Source organism: Lissotriton vulgaris, chromosome 5 (assembly GCF_964263255.1).
Source record: "Lissotriton vulgaris chromosome 5, aLisVul1.2, whole genome shotgun sequence".
In the NCBI taxonomy this organism is placed as follows: domain Eukaryota; kingdom Metazoa; phylum Chordata; class Amphibia; order Caudata; family Salamandridae; genus Lissotriton; species Lissotriton vulgaris.
In genome coordinates, this window is record NC_141693.1 from 1646451553 (window position 1) to 1646463733 (window position 12181).

The following is a 12181-nucleotide window of genomic DNA, read 5'->3' on the forward strand; positions in this document are numbered from 1 at the left end:
ATAGAGTCTCCTGCTTTTCCCGTGCACAAGCCTATGCACCTAGATCCTCCTGCCGTTCCCTTACATGAGCCTTTGCGCCTACAGTATCTTGTTTTTCCTTGCATGGGCTATACGCCTACAGAGACTCCTGCCTTTCCCTTGCATGAGCCTATGCACCTACAGTCTCCTGCTTTTTCCTTGCATGAACATATGCACCTACAGTCTCCCCCTTTTTCCTTACATGAGCCTGGGCCTACAGAGCCTCCTGCTTTTTCCTTGCATGAGACTATGAGCCTTCAGAGCCTCCTGCTTTTTCCTTGCATGAGACTATGCGCCTACAGAGCCTCCTGCTTTTTCCTTGCATGAGACTATGGACCTACAGAGCCTCCTGCTTTTTCCATGCATGAGACTATGAGCCTTCAGAGCCTCCTGCTTTTTCCTTGCATGAGACTATGCGCCTACAGAGCCTCCTGCTTTTTTCCTTGCATGAACCTATGCACCTACAGTCTCCTGCTTTTTCCTTGCATGAACCTATGCACCTACAGTCTCCCCCTTTTTCCTTGCATGAACCTATGCACCTACAGTCTCCCCCTTTTTCCTTGCATGAGCCTGAGCCTTCAGAGCCTCCTGCTTTTTCCTTGCATGAGACTATGCGCCTACAGAGCCTCCTGCTTTTTCCTTGCATGAGACTATGCGCCTACAGAGCCTCCTGCTTTTTCCTTGCATGAGACTATGCGCCTACAGTCTCCTGCTTTTTCCTTGCATGAACCTATGCACCTACAGTCTGTCCCTTTTTCATTGCATGAGCCTGGGCCTACAGAGCCCCCTGCCTTTCCCTTGCATGAGACTATGAGCCTACAGAGCCTCCTGCTTTTTCCTTGCATGAGCCTGGGCCTACAGAGCCTCCTGCCTTTCCCTTGCTTTAGACCATGAGCCTACAGAGCCTCCTGTTTTTTCCTTGCATGAGACTATGAGCCTACAGAGCCTCCTGCTTTTTCCTTGCATGAGACTATGCGCCTACAGAGCCTCCTGCTTTTTCCTTGCATGAGACTATGAGCCTACAGAGCCTCCTGTTTTTTCCTTGCATGAGACTATGAGCCTACAGAGCCTCCTTCTTTTTCCTTGCATGAGACTATGCGCCTACAGAGCCTCCTGCTTTTTTCCTTGCATGAGCCTATGCGCCTACAGTCTCCTGCTTTTTCTTTGCATAAGCCTATGAACATCGATATATCAATAGTAACAAAATAATTGATGAATTCTTACATTTTGGAAATAACTGTCTGGATAGTAAATTCTTCTAATTCTATAGCGCAATTCAATGTTGTGAAAGCGCAGAGAATTTTTTGCTTACCTGATGATCCAGCATTAGAAGAAGAGTGCATTTTACATTAACGTCTCCTGGCCTCTTCACCTGAAAACCATCCGTCTCTTGGGTTGTTGGCATTCGATGCCACTAAGAGATACAGTGAAGAGAGAGAAACACATTAAAGCTAATATGCAGCAACTTATTGGTCTGAACAGAACTTAAAGGCAAATGAGAAAAAAACTATACTATCGAGAAATTCACTATTAACAAGTATTTCCTTGCATGAGCCTATGCGCCTACAGTCTCCCCCTATTTCCTTGCATGAGCCTGGGCCTACAGAACCTCCTGCCTTTCCCTTGCATGAGACTATGAGCCTACAGAGCCTCCTGCTTTTTTCCTTGCATGAGACTATGCGCCTACAGAGCCTCCTGTTTTTTTCCTTGCATGAGCCTATGTGCCTACAGTCTCCTGCTTTTTCTTTGCATAAGCCTATGAACATCGATAAAAAGGCAAATGAGAAAAAAACTATACTATCGAGAAATTCACTATTAACAAGTATTAGCAAACCAACATAATATGCAGACATACAGAAATACACACACATACACATACATCAATGTTGACATGCAGCTGCACAGCAAACAACCTAATGTATGTAAACACACCAAATTCCACATACATTCAGGCACAAATATGCACAGACCATCAGGCATAAAGTACCCAGACAAAAGCACACCACCAACCATAGAAACATTCGCACATATTTACAAGACAGCACCAATGCAGACGATTGGGCTCCTGGTGAATAGCAATGTACCCTTATTTCATCTATCTTCACATAGCAACAAAACTATCACGACTGTCGCTCAATTTGAGGACGCACTTTGTACTAAACGGTTTATGAGCCCTGTCGGACGCCACATTTGATCGAGATGGGTTGTGCCCAGGCCCGGCTCTAGGATTCTTGCTTAGGGAGGAACGCGAACAAGGATGGGTGGGCCACCAAGATCAATGGGCAGTGGTACAAAGTATTGTGGGGAGCTGATATTTTAGGTATTGACATTGTCAGCTTTTGACATTTTAACACCTTAATCACCAGCGAGGCACCTACATTGCTTTCCCTTCATTTGCTACTTGCTTTGTGGAAGGGGAAGGACGCAGCCTACAGATTGGCTGCAGCCTTCTCCTGGTCATGTGCAGCAGCAGAAACATTCCTGCTGCCACACATCTTTACAGCTTTTCATGTTTTTATAAAACAAAATTGTCCGCTTTGCAGTGTGCAAAGCACTGAAGTTTCAAACTGCGGTGCAGTAAGCCCTCTGACAACTTTGCACACTCCCACATTTTCCAACGAATCTGTCCCTGAAACAGTTGCTAACTCTTAGATCCTCTAAGCCCTTACTCGCCCTCGGTTCTCAGAGTCCTCTCTCTGGTCCAACTCCTGATCATTCTTATGAATCCTTGCTTGGCCCTGACTAGCATGACCCTAGCAGCTCATGTGGATCCTCTTGTCTGTAGGTTTTTGTCCACTCATAAGAATCCACGGGTGCTGCTCATCCTAAGGTCTTCAGACTCTTGCTCGCCATCAGTTGGTCTCTTAACTACCCACTTATTAAAAGGACCCTGTAGCTCATATCCACTCTCCGGTCCGCTGAGACTCCTGCTGAAGTTCATATCCTTCATGTTCCAGCTCCCTCTCAGGTGCCTTTGGATTACAGCTCATCATCTGGTCACCTGATTTCCCTGTTCACTGTCAGACCCTGTAGCTCTTGTTCACTCATACTTGGAAGCTCGAGGACATCCTCATTTCCCTGGGAGTCATGTTTACCATGAGATTCCATAAGGCTTATATATCCATTTAGCTTTCTTGATGTTTTGCTCACCCTAAGGACATGAGGTGTTATGTCACTACCAGATGGCTGAAGCTCCTGCTCACCCTTAATCCTCAGTGTGCGTTTGGGGTGAACATATGCTTTAGAGGCATACCTGAGTTTAGGTCCCTGAGTCTCAAGCTCACCCTGGGGTCCTGAGGTTTATGCTCACTCCACTTTGCCCGAAAATCTGCTCACTACAAGGTTTTCAAGGCTCCTGCCTGTACCAAGGTTCTGGCTTACGAGGGGGTGCTAAGGTTCCTGATCACTGTCATTTACCTGTGGGTCCAGGTCACGCTCTAGTGCCCAAAGGCTCCTTCTCAGGTACATTAATAATTGAAGATCTGGTCCACCTTAGATCCCTGGGGCACATGCCTTCCTCAAGTTGTTGAATCTGCTTCCCAATTTCGCCTACCAGTAGATCTAGTTTACCCTCAGATCACTGACTTCCCTGGTCAGCCTGAGTTTTCCTATTATCTCTGCCCACCCTTTATAAGTCACAAAACTCACTGCTATTGTTCAAGATTTAGGCTTCAGTAACTGTACACATCCAAGTCTTTCATGGACCCTTTTGGATGTCACACTGCTGTCTCTCTGTGTGTAATTTATAGAGGGTATAACACAGCTTGGTACTTGGAGACTTTTAAACTGTTAGAAGAAAAATGATCTGCATCTGCTAGGCATGCTGGAGGAAATCACTTCAACTACTGTCGTTCTTTTCATTTTTTATATATTGCCTGTGCTCTTGCTCTCTTTTGTTCCCCCACAAATATGAACAGCCCTTCATGCCTCCTGCTAATGTTTAGTCCCCTCTCTGCTTTCTTCACTCTCTCATTTCACCTGCACTCTGTGAGAAGTTAGCCCGGCATATGATGTCCAGTATTCTAGTGGGCACCTTGCACCAGACTAAATGACCCGTAATGATGGTGGTTGTAAAGTCAACCTTGTAGACAAGCTATCCTAGTGGTAGCATGGACCAGCAGTCTTAGGCTAAACTCCAAAGAGCATGTGAAGCTGTTTGTTTTACCAATTATAATCCCTTGAATACCAAATGAAAGGACATCACAAAAGGTATATATCAAATATATATGTATTTATTTCTAACACAACCCCTCTGACTTCTTTATGAGGTCAGAGATTGAAGTACATCACAAGTTACTCAAATAGCATATGATAAGTTGCACAAATACAGTTTTGCTCTGGGGGCCTCACAAACCATATACTAAGTAAGCGGTATAAGAACCACTTCAGGAATAGGGAATAGGCCTAGGGCCTAGGGAATTGCTGGGGCTACACTAGACAACCAAAGGTTAGGAAGTAGGAGACCCACGGGAGACGCGTGCAGTGTCTAAACACAGTCGAGAGTTACCATTGACTTAGAATGGAGAACGTAAAAGTTACAAAGTTAAAGATTTAGGGCACTTCCGGATGGACTACGACAAACCCACTTTAGACTAGGACACTTGGATAGTCAATACCCACGAGAGCAGCGGAGTACTCGTTTACCTCACCCAGGGAAGCCGGGTGCATAGGTGTCTTTAGGTGTCGGTTTTCGTCAATGTTTCCTATGTAGATCTGCGAAGAAGTGCTGCAGGCGACCAGGGGAAAAGTGTCCGGGTAGATCCAAGGGCGGGTCGAGGAACTGAAGAACCCGAAAGCAGAGGGGACAGAGTCTGGGTCACTAGCCAGTGACCAAGAAGGAACCAGGCGATGTCGATGAGATTTCAGGTGAAGCTCGTCTCTGCAGCCACGAGGTCCAGGAAGTGTCGACGACGACCAGGAGCTGGATTCGAGCTGTCCCACTGAGGATCTAGTTGACTGCGGAGTCGGTATCCGGATTGGACCCAACAAGCCTTGGCAAACGCAATCCACTCAGGAAATGAAGATTGGCCTTGAGTCAGACCAGCAAGGTCTGGGGAGTTTCTCCTTTACAGGGAAGCTGGAGCCACCAGGCCAGGGGTGTAAATTCAAAAGGAAGTCTTCAGAGGGCTACCTAGCCAGCGGGCTAGCAACCGAGAAGACGCGCGAGCTGAAATGCAGGAGCAGGACCCACGCGGCACTCGTGGATTGTGGAGGGCTGAGCTTTGGTGCAAATGGCGCTCGGGTCTGGGGCTTCTCATACCCCAATGCACAACTGCGAGGGTACCTCTGGAGTCGAGCAGTTAGCAAAATGCAAGTAGTCCAGGGTGTCCGGTCCCACGTCTCTTGTGTCCGCCACAGGTCTAAGCTTTGCTGTGGATCGGAGTCGCAGAAGTCTAGAAGTCCAGTTCCTGAGTCACTGAGTCTTCGGGTTCCGGCAGGAGCGTCGACAAAGCAAACCGGCAAGTTACTGGTGGTGCCTGTTTGCACAGGGTGGTGACTCCTTGACCACAAGGGAGATGTCTTCAGTCTTCTAGTTGATATAGAACGACGAAGGTCCAAGAGTTTTGTTTCAGAGTTTCGGTCCAGGATAATTTAAAGTCTCCAGACACATCTCCTTTCTTTAGACTGATTTTAGGGCTGGATTACCTGCTAGGTCCCTCCTGTGGGTGGAACTGAGAAGGGGGTGGTTACACCCCTTTCCCTTTGTCCAGGTTCACGCCAGAGCAGGGCTGGAGTGCCCCAGTAACTGGTTTGAACCGGGCTATGCATGGAGCACCTTGTGTGTCCCAGTGTCTGGAAAAGACAAGCATGATGCTAGCCCTCTTCGCCCACTGGGCCGCTCCACTGTGAGTGGCGGCATTCTGCTTTTTCAAAAGGAGCACATCTACACAGAAAGTAGTTTCCATCAACGCCAAGAACTACTATTACAAGTGCTTTTTGAGAGCAAAAAAAATATTTTTGCTTTTAGTCAATGTTTTGTTTCATATTGGTGCTCCCCCAGCAAGTAAGTGTTATAATTTCCCCCTCTGCCCCACCCATATCTCACACTCTAGACGTTGCTATTTTTCTACCTTCCATGTCCTTATTCCCCTCTCTCTGAATTCCTATTGCCTCTGAGTTTTACTTCAATTCTTTTTCTGGTCTTGAAAATGTTCCTTTTCTTCAATTTTGTGTTCTCATGTGAGTCAACCTCATTTACCTCTGGTCCTTGAACTCGTTTATGTCCTACACTTAATGTTATATTTCATTGTGCCAATTTACTGCGTTGCTGCTGTCAGTATCTACCTGCTTTATCAAACCTTGACATTTGCAGAAGACCATTCTCTGTAGACATTAAGTAGATTCCTGTCCTTGTAAGTGCTTTCAGTTCTGCATGTTTTCATAGGTTATTCAGGAAAGTGGATAGGTCTTGTTCTACCTTTGGTAGAGATTACATCAAAAGTATGTTTTATTGTTAAATGCTAAAGGGAAATCCACCTATTTCTGGAGGAATCATTTGAAACAGTGGAGAATCCACAGATGACATTTCTTTTACCAACCTATCCCTTTCTTGAAGGATCTACTATTATCCCTTTCCACCTCTTCTGCATCCATTGCTTGCTTTGTCATTCACTATTCTTTTTCTCCCTTTGCCAACATCCTTTTCTCCACTTTTGTTTTCTACCCTACCTTTACCAATCTCTTGTTCTACCCTTCTCTCCACTTAGATTGTCCTCACTTCATGTTTTCCTTGGCTGTTTGTCGCTCCTTTTCCAATCTCACTCTCTCGTTGTTCTTATCTACAATTATTTTCCTTCCCTCTAGCCTCTTTTGCTCTCTTCTCTCAATCATTTCTCCCTCTTTCCTCTCCCCCTCTATGTGTGTCTCTTTAGCCCTCCTTTGCTCTTACCTCTGCTTTTGCCCCAACATAGAGGTGAATTATTTTTTTCACTGCAATATTGGCAAAATCACATTTTCCTTTTATCCATTTCTAGTTATATTTTCTTTAAATATACATTTATTTCAGTCCTTAGTGTTTTCTCTGAAGTTCAATCACACTTAGCTATGTACAGCACTCTCCTTCGAGTTTTTTCTGAAGTGCCATCACTCTTAGCTGTGTACAACACTCTCCCCATTTAATAAACTGATAGAATTTCATTAGAATAAAACTTCCAATCTCAGTCTGGTACGTCACTGCGCGGTTTTTAAACCAAGAATGCTGGCACTAGTCTCCCCCCCCCCCGCTTCACTCTCGTCTCCACACCCCCATCCCCGTAGGTTTTCTTTAAGATCGCTGTGGCCTGCTGCGAGGGACTAAAGCCAATGTCCCCCGCCTAATTGGCTTGTTAATTGTGCTGCGCCAAAAGGACTCAAAGTCACCTCCTGAGGCCTAGGCCTCCTTCCCTTTTGTCGCATATCCGCCTCTTTTTGTAAGGGACCAAAACTAAGCCTCAGCCAATCAGAGGAGCCTCACCCCATAGAACCCTCCTGAAAGAACCTCAGAGCCTCAGATTTTCGTAGCCGTTGTGTAACAGTAACCACATCTGCTGTAAGCAGAGCTTTCCCAGGGGAAGAGGGTGGGCGCATGGGAATCTATGAAGGTTACCAATACTTGGGAACCAAAGTTAAAGGTAAGTAACTTCTTTTCTTGCCCCAGTATTGGAACTTTCATAGATTCCCATAGCTTGTATCAGAATAGCTAGCAGTAAGAAATAAAGCACATTTTGTGACATAAAAATTAACAGGATTGCCTCTGTAACATCATGAAAGCAGAAGTAAATTATATACTGAAATAACAATTTGTATCGACAGTGAACACAAAATGTGCATAAAAAAGGAACGAGAGATAGTATGGAAAGCTCACCAATTAGTGGAAAAGGTTCCTCAGGACTGCCTGGCCCACAGCTGTGTCTTCCTGTGTCAAGGATTCCAAGCAGTAATGCTTCGTAAAAGGTGTGCACACTGCTCCAAGTCGCAGCTCTGCAAATGTCTCTGATGTGTACTCCTGCGAAGAGAGCTGTAGATGAAGCCAAGGGTCTTGTGGAGTGTGCTCTAATCCTGCTGTCCAGCGGCTTACCCGCTGTTGAGTGGCAATATAGAATAGCACTGGAAATCCATCTTGCAATACTTTGCTTTGAAAATGGAAGGCCCTTGCGAGGACCACCAAAAGCAATGAATAATTGTGAAGATTTACGAAACCCTTTGGTGCGATCCAAATAAAATTTCAAGCACCGCTGCACATGCAGAGAATGAAGTGACCTCTCCGCTGGTGTGGAAGGTTGAGGAAAGAAAGACTTGAGAATCACTGGTTCATTTAGGTGAAAGTCTGAAGGCACTTTAGGTATGAACCTCGGGTTAGTCCTCAAAATCACAGTATTTCACTTGAATTGGAGAAAAGGTTCCTGCATTGTGAGAGCTTACAATTCCCCAATGCGTCTGGCCGATGTGAGGGCAAGCAGGAGAGCCAACTTCCATGAAAGAAATTTTATGTCTGTACGATGAATTGGTTCGAAGGGATCCTTCATGAGCTGTGCGAGAACTAAATTCAAATGCCATGTAGGAGGCTGAGGCCTCACTGGGGGGTAGACTCGAAACAAGCCCTTGAGAAATTGTTTAATTATTCTTGAAGACCAGAGAGAAGGTCCAGATGCCGAGCGTCTGTAGCGAGAAATCACTGCCAAGTAAACTTTTATGGATGAATGAGCCAATCCTGTCTTAGCCAAAGACAAAAGATAAGGTAGAAGCTGATGAGGCTGAGAAGAGAAAGGGTCAACACTTTCCTTCCAGCACCAAATGCAAAATCTTTTCCATTTTAAACAGTAAGTTTTATTAGTGGAAGGAGCTCTAGCTTGAGATAGAACTTCTCTTATTTCATTTGAGATGGGAAGGTTCATGAATTCTCGCTGCTCAGGAGCCATGCAGTCAGGTGTAATGACTCTGGATCCGGGTGCCAAATCTGTCCTTGGGACATTGTGAGAAGATCCAGAATCGTCCGCAAAGGAAGAGGAGGGAAGAGTGACAGAAGGTGAAGTTCTGTGAACCAGAACTGTCTCGGCTAGCAGGAGCTATCAAGATCATCTTGCACGGTTCAGTTTTGATTTTCCTGATAAGCCTCGGGATCATTGGAATGGGGGGAAATGTGTACACAAATGCTCTTGACCAAGCTATCGAAATCGCATTCCCTAATGACCCTCGATGGTGAAGCCTGCTTGCGTAAGACTGGCATTTCTTGTTGGTCGGGGTGCCAAATGGATCTATTGAGGGTTTGCCCTACCGTTGAAAAATCTCTTCCAGGACCACTTGGTTCAGTTCCCATTCGTGACTGACTGACGATAGCCTACTAAGTCTGTCCGCCTTTTTGTTTAGGACTCCTGGTAGATGTTCTGCCTGCAGTGATATTCTGTGAAGAATAGCCAATTCCCAAATCTTCTGGGCCTCCTGAGACAATGGAAGAGCCCTGATACCCCCTTCCTTGTTTATGTAGCGCATGGCCGTGGTGTTGTCTGTTCGGATGAGAACCTCCGACCCCTGCAGTCGAGGAAGAAATGCTTGAAGTGCTAGCCTGATAGCCCTGAGTTCTAGGAGGTTGATGTGAAGAAGACGGTACTTGGGCAACCAATGCCCGCTGACATGAAGATCCTGAAGCACCGCACCCCAGCCTTCCAATGACGCATATGTTGTCACAACTTGAGGAGACGTAATGCCTACGAAGGATAGACCTTGGGAAAGGTTTTCCTGTTTTGTCCACCACAAGGCCGCTCTTTTCATTGCGAAAGTAATCGTCACCTTGTCGTCGAATGAGCATGAACCTGCCTCCACTGTTTGACTAGCTGCTCTTGAAGCGGCCGCATCAGCAATCTGCAGTGAGGGATTAGAGGGATGCATGAGGAGATCACCTCCAGAAGGGATTTGTAACAGCGTACTGAAAGACACCTTCTTCTCAAGAGCAGCGCCATGGTTCGCAGTTTTTCCTGCCTTTCTAAGGATGGGAAAGCCTTGCTGAGATTTGAGTCCAAGATGGCCCCCAGGAAACGCGCTGTCCTGGATGGAATCAGAGATGATTTTTCCTTGTTGAGAGTAAGACCCAAATTCTGGAATAGGTTCGTACATGCGTTGACTGCTTCCCTCGCAGCCTCCCGAGACTTAATATATCCTGAAGGGAAACCATCCGAAAGGATTGGTAAACGAGATAGGTGTTTAGCTCCCTGATGTCTAAAATAGGGCGCCATTTCTCCAGCGTCTTCTTCACCAGGAAGAACCTGGAATAGAATCCCTTCCCTCTTTGAGATAAGGGAACCAGCTCCACAGCTCCCTTCAGGAGCATCTGATGAACTTCGAGCTGCAAGAGACGCAGATGTTTTGATGGAATGGCAGCAGGGGGCTTGGAAGGTTATTTCCTGTGCCACTCGCTTTGCCTGCTCTAATAATTGTTGCCTGACTGTGCTGCCCATAGCGCTTAATTAAGGTCGTGCCCGAATCTCGTCCTGTTTCGCTTTTGGCTTGCTGCCATTTTGTTGTTTGTTGTTGTGCCTCCCAGCCCGGCTCTCCACCCCGCTCCCGCCTCCCAGCTGCTCCTCCCTCCCACAGAGAGTGTAGGCTTTACCTTTTCAGCTATAGCGCTGTTACCGTCCTGAGCCTCTCAGAAGCGGTCGCTCCCCTCGCTGCTCCCTGCTCATCCACACGTGGTATTGTAGCGCTCTGATTGCCACGCATTGCTCGCACTGCTATAACTTTGTTTTGTCATAGTAGCGCTTATTGCCAGACTTGCTCGCTCTGCTGAATATTGAATCATCGTAGCGCTTTAGTATCAGACCGTGATTTGTTATTTACTGTGACATTATTATTTGCTGTACCACTCGCTTTGCCTGCTCTAATAATTGTTGCCTGACTGTGCTGCCCATAGCTCTTAATTAAGGTCGTGCCCCAATCTCGTCCTGTTTCGCTTTTGGCTTGCTGCCATTTTGTTGTTTGTTGTTGTGCCTCCCAGCCCGGCTCTCCACCCCGCTCCCGCCTCCCGGCTGCTCCGCCCTCAGCCCACCCCACTCCACTATCCACTTATGACAGATGCATACGCGTGCAGCGTTCACGCGCAGCGCTCGCACCCCATGCGCGCCGAAGGGGCGCCAAAGGTAAGCCCGTCTGCGCCCGTCCGCGCCTGGACCACGCCCAGCGCCAGACCCCCTGGCCCCCGCAAACCCCTCTCCACCCGCATTACGTACGACTCCGCCACCCTCTCAGCACTCAACTCCGGCCGTCTTCCCGACTGCTACCAAGCCGCTCCAGGACTCACCCATGGACCTTTCACCTGCCACTCCTGCAAGTTCGACTGCATCAGGACCCACACCAAATCCACTCACTCAAAACAGAGCTCTGACAATAACCACTTGAAGAGCATCTTACTCAACACCCGCTCGGTCCACAGACATGCCATTGAACTTTGGAACCTACTCGACACCACATCGCCGGACGTCGCCTTTCTTACAGAAACCTGGATGAATGCTTCTTCAGGGCCCAACATCGCCATAGCCATCCCAGAAGGCTACAAGATCATCCGAAAGGACCGCATCAACCAAACAGGAGGAGGCATCGCCATCATCCATAAGAACACCATCCGCATCACGACCAATTCTGATGACAACCTCACAACTGCCGAACACCTTCACTTCCAGATTCACACCAACCCTTAGACCACACTCAGAGGCACCCTCATCTATAGACCACTCGGACCCCGCACACAATTCAGCGAAGACATCACTGACTTCATCAGCCCTCACGCCCTCCCCTCCGAGGACTAGATTCTACTGGGAGACCTCAATTTCCACCTGGAAAAGAACAACGACAGCAACACCACCACCCTGTTGGAAAACCTGGCCAATCTCGGACTCAAACAACTTGTTGACACCCCTACCCACTTTGCCGGGCACACGCTCGACCCAATCTTCACCTCCAGCAAGCACATCTCCTTCAATCACACCACAGCTCTCCATTGGACGGACCACAGCTGCGTTCACTTCAACTACAAAAAGACTATGACCCACAACCACCCACAACCAATTCTCCGGAGAAACTGGAATAAAATCACCACCGACCAGCTATTCACATCACTTCACCAAAACCCTCCTGCAAAATCAACGGACCAAAACCAAGCAGCCACCAACCTCACACAATGGATAACCCATAGTGC

The 12181-nt window shown here is 47.2% G+C and overlaps 1 protein-coding gene across 1 annotated transcript in view; it reads right to left on the reverse strand.

Annotated features, from left to right (window-relative positions):
• SMARCD2 (SWI/SNF related BAF chromatin remodeling complex subunit D2) overlaps positions 1-12181 on the reverse strand; it is an 805600-nt gene that overhangs the window by 384877 nt on the left and 408542 nt on the right. The window contains exon 7 of the mRNA XM_086923795.1: positions 1331-1432. Coding sequence (XP_086779921.1) covers positions 1331-1432 — 102 coding nt within the window. The remainder of the gene's footprint in view (positions 1-1330; positions 1433-12181) is intronic.